The following is a 16019-nucleotide window of genomic DNA, read 5'->3' as shown; positions in this document are numbered from 1 at the left end:
GTATAGGGTTTGCCAGGAGCAGGTGGTGAGTTGAACCACTGACCCTGTATAGGGTTTGCCAGGAGCAGGTGGTGAGTTGAACCACTGACCCTGTAGTTCAAACGACCTTGAGGTCCATTCATTGCATTATCTTACAGCACCAAAGCAGAACTCCAGCTCTACATTGAAGACTAGTTAGTGTAGAGAGGACTCTTGAATTGTGCTTACAGCCTGGGAAGAAGCTCTCAGTAAATGTCCTTTTGTTCTTCTGGCACCTAAGGTCTCAGAGTGATTTTGCAGAGCTTTGTTTACCTCGATTGCTCTCTTACTTGTAGTTACGAAACAAGCCACTAGGCGATGCTGAAAGACCTGGTATCCACCACCTTGCTCCTCAAAATAACCAAACCCAGAGTAATGGCTGGAAGCTGGTATTGGTTTGAGGGAAGGACTAGTGTGGAAACAAAGCTTTCTGTTTGGTCAGTCAGTGTTATTCCCAGTAACGTAGGACAGTCGTTAGCGGCAGCTTTAAATTGAGCATGTTCTCTGACTCCATGGGGCCTGGACGCAGCTGAGACGTGTAAGGAGTGGCACTTTCAGATGGGCCTCAGTGTAGCAGGATTGGTGTGAGCCTTCTCATAATGGGCATGGGTTTTTTGTTTTTAATTTATAATATCTGAATTAAAATACTTGTACCAATTTTTGGACCATTTATAAAACAGTTGACATAGAAAGGAGTTTCTGATCTTGTAACTCACAGTAAGAAATGGATGAAGGTAAGTTTGTGTATTTGTTGACATTTGAATTTGGCAAAATAATTCATTTGACTAGTTCAAGTCTGGAGCTTGCCAGTACAACTGTTTTAGAAAAGAAAGACTTCTTTTCTTGGAGCGATGCTTTGAGTGGATGCTCATATTAAATGTATTCCTATTTAACTTCTCTTTCCTAGGACACAGTGGCACTGTGGGATAAGCACTGAACTTCTGACGCAAGGTCGACAGTGTAAAAACCCATTGACTGCTCTGCAGGAGAAAAATAAGGCTGTCTTTCCTGTAAAGAGTGACTACCCCAGAAGCCCTATACAGAATCACTATGAGTCGGAATTGACTCAGTGATAGTGGGTTTGGTGTACCGCACAGTTTAAAAATAAAGGTTGAGTGTAAAATGACCACCAGCCCCTGGGTGTGGAGTCCTAGCAGTCCTCACCTACAGTGTGGTTGCTCTTCTCCCTTCTGAGCCTCGCATCCTTATTGAGTAAGGGGGTTGGCAATCAAGTCCCTTGGATTACTAATTAACACTTGTAAATTGTAAAGCACATGCTAACTATAGAAAGTGTCAAATTGCAGTTGTCATGATTATAAGATTCATAATGGACCATGGGGGAGACCTTGTCTCATTTCAGCTTTTGATGGTTGTATAAAGATGTCATTCACAGCTGTCTTAACGGTATAAAGAAATATGGATGATATCGCAGAGTTAATTAGAATAAGAAATTAGATTTGTTTCTAAACAGAACAAGGGAAGTACAGTGTGTAAAACAGTCCCCAAGTTGAACTTATGTTGGAAAAATAAGGCTTATTAAAGGACAGAGTCCTGAAGTCCTGGCCTGGCACTATAAAATAATCACTGGACTACTAATCATAAGGTTGGCTGGCATTTCAAACCTACCAGTTGCTCCTTGGAAACACTATTTAAGGTCCTTATGAGTTGTCACCAACTTGACAACACTTAGCAATAACAAGAGACGGAAGGCAAAAAGAGTGTCCACTCTGCTGTGTTAGAGTCCTGGTATGGCGCTGTAGGTGAAGCACTGGATCCCAGGGTCATTTTGAACTAAATGATCGGCCACTAGCTACTTCTCGGAAACCCTAATCTGGGTCACAATGAGTCAGAACCGACTTCAGGGCACCTGACGACAACATCAATGTTCTGTTAGGCACACTTAGTTGCTAGGGATTCTGTGTATCAACACCTTCCTAACTGGTGCCTGAGCAACTTGCAATGTTAATGTTCAAGGAAGACCCGCATCTTTGGAATATGTTTGTGAATACTGATCTATGAGGATTTTTTTTAAGGTTTAAACCTGTGATCCCTAGTTCTATTCCCACAGGTAGGTAAATAACTTGCTGGTGTTGGAGAAAATAAGGATTTGAAAATAATTTCACTATTAAATAATACACATGATGTTGAACAAAACTTTGGCGATAGCAACAAGTGCCCTGTTTTTGATGACAAGGTTTATTGAAGGCATGTTTAACTCTCGCCCCAAGTAGAATATAAGAATGCAGATAAATGTTGTTCGTTAATTTCTTAAATATGCTTTATTCTTTCAGAGTTACTGGAGACTGTCACCCTCTTACATAAGCCAGTGTCGTTGCAACCCCGTGGACTGATCAATAAAGGAAACTGGTGCTACATTAATGCTGTATCCTTCTCAGATGTTGTCCCCACAACCGCTGCTTCCCTGCACACTTGTCTTCCTCGGGTGAATTTCACTTAGTTCAGTGTCCATGGGGCGTGTAAACAAAACCTTGAATCCGACAACTTGGTTCATTCAAAACAAGGTTATTGAAAAACAAAAACAAAATCAAGCTAGCTTTGTTATCATTAGAGTGGCCCTTACCTAAAACTGGAAATAGTATATGATGTGTTGTGTTATCTTGGTTGGACAAATTCTTGAATATCAACCACTGATTGTATAGCAAATGCTTAGATGGGTTTATCCAGCAGTTACCCTGGGGATTCCTTGATTTATCCCTTTTTGTGTTTGTGTATCTGAAGTAGTTCAGGGTACTCATCTTACTTAGTTTTAACGTGCGCGCATGCAGTGGGTGTCTGTTTCACTTCCTTTACGCTTCCTTACTGCTGGCATATAGACACTGCAGGCATTGGTTGCTTGCCCTCCGATGTATCACCTGATGAAGTTCATTCCTGTGTATTCCAAAGTGCAACGGCCTTGTACGTCCACACCTATGATAGACAGCTTGTAAGTAAGGAGCTTAAAGAGGTTCATGTTAAGGGGGGTGGCTTTCTGATCATTGGAATTTAAATTACTCAAGTTCTTAATTTCTTGCAAATGGGTCCTTTAGTTCCCTCTTTTTTTTTCTTTTTTGGTATGGAAATGGAATCAGAGCATTCATTGTGCATCTGTGTTCTTTGGATTCAGTAGAACACATTTCTGTTTGCCAGTGTCTGTCATTTATAGCAGTGCTGTGTTGGTTAAGGGTTCAGAGATGGGTAACTGAAAGGTCAGTGGTTTGAACCCACCAGCTGAGAAAGCTGTGGCAGTCTGTTTCTATAAAGACTCCAGCCTCAGAAACCCTGTGGGGGCAGCTCTACTCAGTATTGAGGAGGCTTCACGAAGTTCATGGCAAAGTCCCGTTATCTATAATTGCATTTTTTCCATGAACTTTTTGAAGTCTCCATGAATTTAAAAAAATGGAAAAGATGTAAGAATTCACTAGCTAGGAAACTGTTGCTTACTAAAGTCTACTATATTAATGTTAATTAAAGATCTGCTTAGCCACCAAAGAGCTGTAATAAAGTATCTTTTTTTTCTCTCTCTCTCTGTTTACATGTAGTGTTCGGTTAATGAATGAGTTCACTAATATGCCAGTACCTCCAAAACCCAGACAAGGTCAGTAACAATGCAGTCTCCCCGCTGTTCCCCACTGGGAGTTAGTGAGGCAGCGGGCTGCACCTGGAAATGCAGGCTTAGTGGAAAGAAGATACGCCTTGTGGCTGTTGCTGCGTTATGTTCAACATTTTAGGGGGACTGTCTGATGACTTTGTGTTTCATCATTAAAGAAAATGCTCTAATTCTGAAAACCATTGTCTGTTCCCACTGCAGGTCTTGGGGATAAAATTGTGAGGGATCTCCGTCCTGGAGCTGCCTTTGAGCCCACGTATATTTATAGACTCCTGACTGTTATCAAGTCGAGCCTGTCTGAAAAGGTTTGGGACCATCTGATGTAGCCAGTGTGAGGGGCTGTGTTTGGCTCCAGGCTCCGGTTAATGGTTGCTTGTTCCCTGTGTGCGCTCCATTTCCAGTGCTGTAACTTGTGGGGTATTTAGGAGTGGTTGGGGGCTTCTCATAGAGTTAAGTGCTTGGATGACTTTTACATATGTGATGCTGATGGTCATCCTGGTAGTCGGGGCTAACTCACCATAGGTTTCCTGGGTGCTTATTCTATGTGGCTGCCTCGTACATAAGCTGATTCACCCTCATGAGTAGGTAGCACCATTGTCTCCTTTACAGTTGAGTACAGCATAGTCACTGCCCAAGGTTACAGGCATCAAAGTCAGAGTCTGGCTTTAGAGTCAGTTTAGAAACCAAAATCAGCAGAGGGAAAAGGCACGTAGGCTGAGGTCCTGGGGAGCCAGAGGCTTGCTCCCACGTGTCCTCTCCCTGTGGGATCGAACATGCTTCATTCCTCCAGCCAGGAACAATAACAATGTGAGAGATGTTATCTCCCAAGGAATCTCCTTAGGGGGCCAGCGCTCAGGGATTTCTGGGGTGACTGGGTGCACAGATGTCAGTCAGCAGAACCTTTACTTTCAGGGCTGTTCAAACATCCTGGAGCCCAGATACTTACAGAGAAGCGTGCAGAAGGGCCCATGCCCACCCACAGGGAGAAGGAGAACCCCTGGGCTTGTCAGAGATGGCTGAGTGTCTGGCTCTTGCTCTTCTCTGTTATTTAAGTAAAAGTAAATTTTTAAGTATATTTTAAAAACATTTTTCATGCATATTTAGTGTAGAAAAAATCTAAACATACAAGAAGCATAAATAAGAAAATGAAAATCCTCTTTGGTTCCACTACCTAAATTCCATTATCTTGTAATTCCATTTTTCCATGAACTTTTTGAAACTCCTCCATCATATATGTTACATAAATTTTTCTTGAAAATGTCAGTGCAAGTTTGACTATGCAAGTACTAGCTCTTTCATTTGACTCCTGAACCGTTAAGGTAGAAATCAGCGTGATTGCATTTGACTTTTCAGGGCCGACAGGAAGATGCTGAGGAATACTTAGGCTTCATTCTCAATGGGCTTCACGAGGAGATGCTGAATCTAAAGAAACTTGTCTCACCAAACAGCGAAAGTAGGTTATGACATAACTGTTTGCCCCATGATTGTATGAGAACATTTTGTCAAGAATGATTTTTAGATGAGTGTTGTTTGCTCATATGATAAGTTGCTTGCCTCCCCGGCTGCCCCTCAGAATCACTGGCGGCTCATTGAGTTCCCTATTGATGCTCAGTGGCCGCTCAGTGTTGGGTTTTTGCCTTCTGGTCGGAAGGCCTGAGTTTGATTCCCAGCCGATGGCCCTCATGTTGCAACCACGGCGGAGGCCAGCGCATTGCTGGGATGCTGAGCACATTGCAGCGGATGAAGATGTGCTAGGACGAAGTGACAGCCCAGTGTATCACAGCGGTCACAGCCTGTCTGTGCAGGGTTGTCGTGAAGTGGGCGCTGGCTCGATGGCATCTCACAACAGCAGAAAGTTCATGTTTACGTGACCTGTTAGGTCCCAGTGAGGGCACTACGTTTGAGTAAATCCAAGAACCTCTTTGTTCCTGTCAACTTGTAACTAGGAAAAAATCCCAGCATTCAGGAAAGCAAGAGCACAGCTCAGTGTGTTAGAAATCCCAACCCAGGGCCAGCGAGTGGGTTCCAAGGCTCTGCGTCTGCACAGGCGCAGACTGACCCATCTCGGTCCCCAGGTGCAGCTGGTGGGTTCCGGACACTGATCTTTAGTTAGCAACCCAGAGCTTAACCCACAGCACCAGCAGGCATTTTCTATGGCTTGGCTTCTGCAGTTGCTAGCATGGTATTTTTGCTCCTTTCTCTGCAGCACCTGTGTACCATGTCTGTGCACATGTGTTCTCAAAGGTGCAGCGTTGAGTTGCAGGTAACTTACACGTCACCCCTCAGCGCTCAGGTGAGCGTCACCAAGAAGAAGGATACTTTACATTCCTCCTTGGGTCAAGACAACAAATGGAAATTACTTCTTAAGTCTTTCCTTCCAGTCAAACAGCAGATCACTCGCATCCCAAGAAAGCCTCTTGTTAAGTGCCATCGAGTTGGTTCCGACTCACAGTGACCCTGTACAGGGTTTCTGAGGAGTGGCTGGTGAGTTTGAACTGCTGACCTAGCAGTTCAAACTGACCCTTTGGACCAGTGCTGACCCCACAGCACCACACCAGGACTCCTCAAGAACTTTTTTCAGTGAAGCAATAAGGTGGCACGTTTGCATTGGTTGGTAGTGACTTTTAATGTAGAGCACATTAATGTTTCTAAAACCATAAAAGAACCAATCTGTTTAGGTGCTTTGTGCAGAAGAACCCTGTATTTCACCATTGCAAGTCGCCTTAAGTCGGCTGTCTGCTTTTCAGAACTAACTGTTTCCAATGGACCCAGAAGCCCCCTGGTAAACGAAGACGAGCAGGAAGAACACGGCGAGGGAAGTGAGGAGGAATGGGAACAAGTGGGCCCCAGAAATAAGACCTCGGTCACACGGCAGGCGGACTTCGTTCAGACCCCCATCACCGGCATTTTCGGTGGACACATCAGGTTGGAATAAGTCAGCATCTGAGTGCCCAGAATCATTTTGGAATTGGTGACTTCCTGTCCCTCTCCCTGCCTGCTCTTCTCTCGCACTGCTTGAGGCCTCCCTGCCGCCCCGCCGCTTCCACCCAGGCTCCACCCCTCAGTCCAGGAGCACCAGTCATGGCGTACCAGCCGCTAACCTAAGTGTCTGATTCTGGGGGAACCAGTTGAAGCCGAAACAGGAAACAAGCCACTTTTGATATATCATTTTCAATGTATCTTTAGTGTCAGAAACTAAAGACTGATGTTTTTTAAGGAGGCAGGAATACGTGGGGGGCCTGAGTCAGGGCCCCCTTAACACCAGTGGCCTTTTGCTGACTCATAGTCATTTGTGTACTTTGTTCTTCTGTTAGAGGCCTTGTTCTATCTCCCTGGAGGTTTCCTCACCAGAGCCCCTAAGAGCAGCTCCTTCTGGCAGGATTCCTCTCTGAAGCCTCTCTGCATTCCCAACTGAGGCCCCCCCCACTGTGTCTCCTAAAGGACAAGTGCATTTTCCAGGAGACCAAGGGTTTGTTCACATGCCACCCCAGCTCACAAGGGACCAGGGCTTATTTAGCAGGTGGATACAGCTCTCAGGAGACTTGCAGACACACTCACACTCAGAGCAAGTTAACAACCCTGTTTAGATCCAAGGTTCCAAGCTCGTTAGTCCCGTGCCACTAAACACGTCACTGCTATGCTCCTGCCGTGTGCTGGGGTCCACAGACCTCTCTTTCCTCTGGAGTGGCTCCAGGCAGCTATGGGGTCAGGCGGATGCCTGGGCAATGCTGCTGCCCTATGGCTGTGACTGGTTTTGACCAGAGATGGTTCCTAGGGATGGGCCATGTTGGAGAAGGAGGCAGACTGGACTCCAGGCTGACAGCAGTGTGTGTGCTGGAGACGGGCTGGGGTGTCTGTGTCCTGAGGTGTCCCCTGAGCCAGCTGCCTGCAGGGATTCTTAGAACATTCACTGAACCAGGGATGCGTTTAATAGGAACATCTTGGGGAACATGGGTGGGCTACCTGTTTTGCCAGCACCACCCAAAGGTCTGCCTTCAAGAGTTACTGATGAAGCGAGACCTACAGAAACCCTTTGGGAAAAGTTGGTAGCTTTTTATGGACAGCTGTGTCCTGGCCACTGGCTTGGCCTCTGTGGGGTCTTTGTGTTGAAAATGACAAAGCAGCATTGCTGATCTCTTCCTTGTAGCCCCGGGCAGCGTGATTTAGGCCCGTCTTCCAAGCATTAGTTCCGTGTCCTCAGAAAAACTGGCATGTTTCCACCCTTTTCCTCTGCTTTTGATCAATAATGGGCATTTGGAGTGAAGAGGGCTGCTGCTTGATTTCTTCCCCAATTTCAATGACTAGTTGCTACTCTTTAGAGCCAAGGGAGTCCTTCTACCCAAAAGGAAAGGGAAAATACTGTGTAATAGTCTGTGCGGAAGCAGCATCTGTCCATGAAGCCCTGGCTGGAATACTCAGCCTGCTTTTCATAGCCCAGGAGAGGATGCCCATACCTGTTTTGTCGGCTCAGTAGTGGGGTCACTGAGAATGCAGAACTGGAGCCCCTTGTTAGATAGCTGCAATGTTTCTTAACTGAGCTGAAGTGAGAGATGACTCAAGCACACAGTCTTTACTCAGAGGAGCTTAAAGGAAAGTGTAATAAGTACAGCAAACAAGGCTGCTTAGACGTTTGTCCTTTTGGAAGGGTAGCAGCCGTTTTCCTTGGAATGTTACCTTGTGTTTTGGTTTGTTGGCTTATGCACCCTTCTCCTCCCACTTATTCAGTTTTTTATGTCGTTTATATAAAAGGTCAATGCCATTAAACATATCTATTCAACTTGGGGAGGCCCCTGATTTTGAAAAAGCAAAAAGTGAGCGTTTTGAGACTTTGGGAAGATAGTCACATTTCTGAAGTGGTGTTTTAAATAGTAGCACAGGGTGAAGGTGGAAGAAATTGGGAGACAAAAATACAGTTTATTCCAGAATTTCTTCCAGGTTGGGTTAGACTCACTTGATGTGTGATACTCAGCTGGAGTCTTCCAGTCCTGTGGAGTTTGGGCTTTCTTACCCGTCTTCTGAAAGTGAGGCTGGAAACTCTTATTTTTAACATTTATTCCTCTCTGGCTATTTCACATTGGAGGAAAAGAGGGAGGAATGGTCTGTTAAATGTTTTGGTTTTGTTTTCAATTCTTAGGTCTGTGGTTTACCAGCAGAGTTCAAAGGAATCTGCCACACTACAGCCATTCTTCACGCTGCAATTAGACATCCAGTCCGACAAGATACGCACAGTCCAGGATGCGCTGGAGAGCTTGGTTGCAAGAGAGTCTGTCCAAGGTTACAGCACAAAAACTAGACAAGAGGTATATTCACAGTTGGTCTGGAACCCTCCCACCGAGGCGCCCTGGTATGCTGGAAAGAGGACACAGCTAGGACTCAGACGAAAGGGATCTGAATCCTGCCTCCAGAATCAGTTGCCTCCCTCTTCTGAACTGAAAGCTTCCACGGTTTCTTACTGAAATGTCTGAAATAGACGATCCCTAAAACCTCTTTGAGTTTTGAGTTCATGCACTGTGAGGTGATGGCTCCTTTGGGCTTGTTTATCCTTTGCTGCGTTTTATTTCTCGTGATTGAATCATACAGGTGAAAGCGTTGATTTACCTTCGTTGTATCCTAGGGCTGTATCTTTATTAGATCTGTTAGCTTAGTAGATAAGAGATTCTAAACCCCTCCTGGTTAGCAGTGTATTGTAGAAAGTCAGGAATGCTGACGAGGAAGGCTCTAAAAGGGCAGTTGTGGTTGTGATGATGATGATGATTTGGTAATGGACAGGTGGACAGTTTCCAGGGTGCAGGAGCTGGGGACGAGCTCAGTGGTGGTCCCTGTTGGGAGGGATCGCTAACTGCTCAAGTAGAGGTGGGCTTCCTAGTTACTGCACATAGACTGGCAGTGACTTCAGCAGCCAAAGTTGGGAGAGGAATGCGGGCAGGGCAGGGCAGTCTTGCTCAAGCCATTGATGGATCAGAGGAATGCTGCCTCAGTGACAGCTAGTGCCTGGTGGCTGCGAGCCATTCCTGTCCGGTGAAGCCCACCACTGCACGGCATGGCTGAGTGAACCTGCTTCTGTCTTGCTGCTTGCCCTCCACACAGAAGAGCACATAGGATGCGGGGACCTTGAGTTCCTCTGAGTGTTTGCTCTTGGGGTCAGTGAAGCCGGAGAGCCTCAGGGAAACTTTAGAAACCTCGCCTCATCTTCTACCCAAGTTTCCAATTTGCTTCTCATGGGCAATTTTGTTTTTTAAAGGGTGGTAAGAGATAGACAGACATTTGGCTTCAGGGAGTAAGCTGAGAAGAGCCTGGCCTGGTGGTGGAGGTTCACTGGGAGTGAGCTAGAGCGGGCATGTGTTGGTCGGTGTGGTGAAGTGAGGTGTGTGTTCTTGGCCCTGGGTGCCTTTGGCTGGCCTCATTTCTGTGGCCACTCTGACTCTCCAGAGACGGGGTTACTGTCCCAGCAGCTGGGGCCAGTGTTCTCACTCACACTCTGCTTTCAGCTACTGCTCTCGCTGGGAAACTTTTCCGCCCTTTCCTGGGCAATCCCGAGGGAAGAGCCTTTCACGATGCGTTTGCAGTCAGGAGGAGGTTGGTGGTGTTAGGATGGGGTAGTTGTTGGCTGAAGACTGCTACGTAAATCTGAACTGACTTCAATTTCGACTTGAATCTGGATAGAAGGACAGCTTCCAGAATGAAGTGTGTGTCTTGCATCTCATGTAGCTCTATGTCGCTGATAGTAGTGGGCAGGCGGCATCCAGAGCATTTGTAAAAGCTAACGTGTGAGGTAGGAAAGTGTTGGACAGCTCATAGCAAAATCTGGGTTGAACAAATCACACTTTCTTGAATATGATTTTGCTTCAATTTATCTTTTAAAATACTGAGTTTTATTATTTTTTTGCTGAAAAGTCTTTTCTGTGTGGGAACCTAGGAAGGTTCAAAGCAAAATAGGACTATACAAAATGTGTCTGGTGTTCTTGGATGATTAGGAAGCATACCTCAATTTGTCTGGGAACCATAAGCCGCTTCATGAACTACCGGAAAGTTTCAACATTAGAATCCTACACCATTAGCTTAGCACGAAAAGCAGCCAAAATTTAACTGGATTCAACACTAGTGATTCACACATTGAGGATGTTAGAGCCGTTGTTGATCAGCTATTGACCTGTGTTCACTCTTCAGTAGCTCCTCAGTCCTTGAGTGTGCTAAGATGGAGGCGCAGTGGGAACATGAGGAAGCCCCAGGCTTGGTTTCCCACCCAGGGGTCTCATGTTGGTGGGAAGGCAGGCATGGGCCTGTGAAGTGAGTAAAGCCCAACAGTGGTAATGGCTGGGCTTGCTTTCAGAAAGCTCGAAATGCAGGCCAGCCTCTGAAAGTTTATTATTTTATATATGCTTCTGGCTTTTGGATGACTGTCTTTAAAAAATAACTTCTCATAAAAGCATTCTTCAAATAAATAGAAGAGCAGTGAAGGGTCTCAGTTCTGCGTGTGGAGGTTCATTTACTGCACAGTATAATGTAAAGGCAGCACTCACTCAGCCTTTGAAGGTACTTCAGGGCTGTGTTAAACTGATCACAGTGAAGCTCTTATAAAAACGAACTGGTGTCCAATGGATAAGTACTACTATTTAGAAGCAGTTTATTAGATGTATAACTGAGGGTACGACTAAGTGAGCTTTTTAATTTTTTTTCTGTAAATTTTATTTGTTGGTGCTGAGAAGAGCGCACACAGTAAAACTAAACGGCCCTGGTCTCTGCATGATCAGCTCAGTGACATTGTATAGCCATTTCTCGTGCACCTCTTCTGAGCTGTCCTCTGAGTTTCCATGTACTCTCTGCCCTGGAAGACTCACAATCCTTTGTAGAAAGTGTGAAAAGGGTATTGTGTGAAAAGGGTATTATGTTCAGGACAGACCAATTTTTACCAGTTTAGCGGAACTGTTGTTTGGTTTTAAGAAGCCTTCAAGGGAGTTAATTTTGGTTGAATGTTTATAGGTGATCTCAGGCCCACCCCCCACCCCCTTTTCTTTTTAAGGGTTCGCCCACCTTCCATGGCTCTAGGAAGTTTGGAGTCCATGAGAATCTGAAATTCTGTTCTGCATTTCCCTCTATTTGGATCAGGATTTTCCTATGGAAATCTTTGATCAAAATGTTTTGTAGTGATAGAGGGGCACCATCTAGTTCTCCTGGTCTCACGGCAAAGGAGGCAGTGAGCCACACATTCCACCTCCCCTCCTACTCCCAACTTTCCTCATTCCTCTGTTGTTCCAGTAGAGGCCAGTTGGTGTGCCTTTGATAGATGTTTGCCAGCTTCTCAGACCCCAGGCACTACGTAGCAGACAAGAGGGATGAACAGAAACAGTAGCCACTGTATTAGGCCACTTCACTGGGCTGTCCCATGAACCCATGACCAAGTCCAGGAGGTGTTTGCTTGCACATAAGCAGCTCAGCAGCAGCACCTTGGACAGCAGTTATAATAATGGGCTGGCTGTGCAACCCCACCCTTCATCAGTGTGAGTGACTCTCCTGTCACCACTAACTCCCCTGCCCCTCTGTCCCGCCCCTGGGAACCTCTATAGGCTTACTTCTTCCAGTGTTTGTGAATAAGGGAAGTTACCCAGCTTTTGTATTTTTATCTTCCATTGTTGTTTATGTCACAGAGCAGAGAGTCTTAGCACAGGGCTCTGGGGTGGCCTTCCCGGAACCCAGGGAGCCTGCGCATCTGTGTTGTGGCTTCTGTGGGTTTTTCCAAGTAGAGCGTCCAGCTTTGTTAACGTCCTGGGAGACTGTGGGATGCAGACTTTAGCAGAGATGGGGGCTGGAGTTGCCCGTGTCTGCTGCCTATGTGTGACAGGGCCATGCATCCCTGTGTGTTCTGTGTCCTAGGTGGAGATCAGTCGGAGAGTAACACTGGAAAAGCTCCCTCCCGTGCTTGTGTTGCACCTCAAACGATTCGTTTACGAGAAGACAGGTGGCTGTCAGAAGCTTATCAAAAATATCGAATATCCCGTGGACTTAGAAATTAGCAAAGGTAATTCACACTCGGGCAGAAGCGGTGGTGAGGGCGTTACGGGAGATCTACACATGTTGGCTCTTGCTCTGTGATGTTGACACAAAGGGCAACTAGGAAGCTATATAACCTTAGTGGAAAACTTGGGGCTTTGGACCATCAGAGGGAGTGTGACTTTTCCATTCCAGTTGTACTGTGGCTTAGCCTGGAGTTGGAATGTAACTTGTTTTCATAACACCCGCTGAGGCCTCTGCTCACAGCGTCTCTGCTTCAGCTCTTGGAGTTTCTGGATCCCTTCGTCCAGTAACACTCAGGCATTTGATTGACTGAGTAAGTGTGTCGGGCCCCCTGTGGCTCTGGCCGTGGTGACAAACACGTTAGAGCCATGGTACCTGGTGAGCAGCACGGTTTCCCTCAGGCCGGGAGCACAGTGGGAAGTTCAGAAGAGCACTTGCCAACTTAACGACGTCATGCTTGAAGCAAATCTTGAAGGGACGATGTCCTTGCTACCTTCAGAATTTGTGAAAAACCTAATTTCTAATTTGTGGCATTGACTCTCGGTTGGGCATGGGACAAGTTCTAGAGGTGATGACAGGAGAGCCCAGGAGAGGACACCTGTCACTCCTTCCTGCCCACTCCACAGCACAACATGCCCCCTCCCTGTCCCAGAGCTCAAGGAGAACAGTCAGCCGATGGGCACATGGTTTTCCTGAGCCTGCTGTAATCTCACTCTCACCCTGCCTTCGAGTCTGTTCCATCACACAGTGACCCTGCTGGACCGACTGAACTGCTCCACAGTGCTGTCATCCTCTCTGAAGCAGACAGCCTCCTCTGTGCTGTGGAGCAGCTGGTGCCTCCAGCCACCGACCACCCACCAGAGCTGCTTTTGTTCATCATCAGCAGTGCCTTCTGTCCCCCTTGAGAAGCAGACAGTGGGGAAAGATGCCAGATCAGAATGGCCTCATCCTACTGTCTGCTTTGGCAACAGTGTCTTCATGCCTCCTTTAGCCCTCAGCACTGACAGGCACACGTTCCTGCATGGCATTCATTTGTGGGTCTCTTCTCGCTTGTGTGCACTTTTGTGTCAGCTGCCACCTCAGGGCGCTTTATTGAATGAGAAAGTGGACCCCAGGGCTGGCCCTTTCCTGTAAGTTCTTTGTATACGTAAGAGCTATTGTTTTGTTTTTCAGAGCTGCTTTCTCCAGGCGTCAAGAATAAGAACTTTAAATGCCACAGAACATATAGGCTATTTGCAGGTAAGAGCATTTGCTCCTGATTTCCTTTTTGTGAGGCATGGTGAAGTGGCTACGTTCAGGGCACAGCAGACTCCTCATTTGTTAATGTGTGCGGCCCCGGAGATTTTGATGTCTGGCATGGGACAGGATGTGTTTTGGTCCTGGGCTGACTTGGTGCAGAAGGGCCATCTCTGGCTTTGAGTCTTGTTGGGGGGCCCCATGCTTCCGGGTGGTACCCAGTGATGACGGTGCTGTGACTCTGTGAGCCCCCTCCCTCCCCAGCGTGTAGGAGGGGGGTGGCCAAGCTACCCCGGCACCCTGGCTGCAGGCACCTTGGAGTCAGTTTACCAGGGTTCCGGACCCAGGTCTCAGTGGGTGATGAACAAGAGGCTGTGATGGTCCAGGGCAGAGTCCTGAGTCCTCTGACACATTCTAGTCTCACAAGTAGACCCTGCACCGGCACGTTGTCTCTAAAACGTGAGTGAAAAACTCACCTGTCGTGACGACAGTGTCCCCTTGTGATGATCTGATTCTCCAATCTGTCCCTGTGAGGTGGGCTCAGCAGCTGCATGTGACATGTCACCTGGGCAGCTGCTTCAGAAAGATGCACGTGCAGGGCACTGTTCTGTTTAGGCTTCCTCACATGGAGGCACTTTCTTCCTGGAGAACACAGTGCCCTTCACAGTCTGAGCTAGCCATCGGAAGCGAACTCACAGCCAAGTCAGTTAGACTCCCGGGAGCTCTGGGCCTGGGCATGACTGATCCTACGACTCGGGCGTCCAGTCCAGCTCACTGCAGGTCACCCTGCACTCCTGTCCCTTTGCCAGGCCCGTGCTGCCCCTCCTTCTCCAACAAGGTCTCCTTGGGCTGTCTTCTAACCTCTGCATGCCTCTCCCAGCTGTCAGATTTGCTTCAGGCTGTTGGTGAGGACTACTGGATGGAATCACAGGGTTGCAAAGGGTGATCACACGTGGTGTGTTTTCTGTTAGAGAAATTGGTCTTCATTCGTTAAAAGAAGAGTCTCACTAGTATTCCGCTGTAGGCCTTCCACATCTGGACACCCACGTGCCCCCAGCTGGCAGTGTTGCTTACCCTTCTCCCTGGGCACGTGTGGCACGGCCATGCCTCCTGCCCCTACCCCCACATGCCTACACACAGAAAACCTCAGTCCTTGTTTCCTCACGGACTTTGTCTTGTTTCATCAGATGTTCTTAACCTCGTAAGTGAATAATCTCATCTCTCCATCCAGTTCACTGATTTACCCTTCTAATGAGCACTTAGGGTTTTCCCCTTTTTCTCAAAGTGCCACAGTGACTCGTACCTTTTTACTGTACACTGTTCCTATGGTTCGGTTTCTCTTGACTTTGCATAGAGTACCTATGTGTGCTCCATCTCTTTGGTCTCAGAGGAGCCAGGTGGGTGTGGGGAGGTACGCACTCAGTGTTCCCTTGTGAGGTCACAGCCCTGCCCTCTCTTCCAGTGGTCTACCACCACGGGAACAGCGCCACAGGCGGCCACTACACCACTGACGTCTTCCAGATCGGCCTGAACGGCTGGCTCCGCATCGACGACCAGGTGGTCAAGGTGGTAACACAGTACCAGGTGGTGAAGCCAGCAGCCGAGCGCACAGCCTACCTCCTGTACTACCGCCGCGTGGACTTGCTCTAGCCGCTCCGCTCCCACTCGCACCGACTCTCTCCCTCTAGTGGCTCTTTGCAGAGAAACTTTCTCTCCCTTTGGTAAAAATGGGCTGGAACGAAAGGGGGCTCTTTGGGGTTTGTGCACAACCTAGTGTATGTTGACTTTTAACTTCCGCATCTGAATCATTTGATTGAAACAGACTGTCACTTGGTTTAAAAACCAGAATAACACTCAAACCCCCCCATTTGTGAAATAATGCCGAGTCCTGAGACGGGGGCGGGGCTTTGCGTTTGATTCCCGGTCTAATCACTTAGTGGAATGAGGCCTGCACCAGCAACCACACTTGGAAATTTCTTAAGAGGAATTTTATCTTCCCTTAAAACAATAAGGTTTTTAGTCCAACACACGTCCCTCCCCTGCCTTTGTTGTTGATAAAAATAAATAAGTAAGCCAGAGCAGAAGTAGTTCTTTCTTTAAAAATAAACACAAGAAGTAAGTTGCTGGTTCTGAACAGAACACATAC

The 16019-nt window shown here is 47.1% G+C and overlaps 1 protein-coding gene across 1 annotated transcript in view; it reads left to right on the top strand.

Moving 5' to 3' along the window:
- Positions 1–15523, top strand: part of USP10 (ubiquitin specific peptidase 10) — a 48819-nt gene extending 33296 nt beyond the window's left edge. The window contains exons 5-14 of the mRNA XM_006860285.1: positions 2310–2401; positions 2853–2962; positions 3558–3613; positions 3827–3930; positions 4979–5078; positions 6373–6550; positions 8760–8925; positions 12497–12641; positions 13811–13876; positions 15336–15523. Coding sequence (XP_006860347.1) covers positions 2310–2401; positions 2853–2962; positions 3558–3613; positions 3827–3930; positions 4979–5078; positions 6373–6550; positions 8760–8925; positions 12497–12641; positions 13811–13876; positions 15336–15523 — 1205 coding nt within the window. The remainder of the gene's footprint in view (positions 1–2309; positions 2402–2852; positions 2963–3557; positions 3614–3826; positions 3931–4978; positions 5079–6372; positions 6551–8759; positions 8926–12496; positions 12642–13810; positions 13877–15335) is intronic.
- Positions 15524–16019: the final 496 nt, after the last annotated feature.

The sequence above is a fragment of the Chrysochloris asiatica genome, unplaced genomic scaffold, assembly GCF_000296735.1.
Source record: "Chrysochloris asiatica unplaced genomic scaffold, ChrAsi1.0 scaffold00037, whole genome shotgun sequence".
Classification (NCBI taxonomy): Eukaryota; Metazoa; Chordata; class Mammalia; order Afrosoricida; family Chrysochloridae; genus Chrysochloris; species Chrysochloris asiatica.
This window is presented reverse-complemented; position numbering and strand designations above follow the sequence as displayed.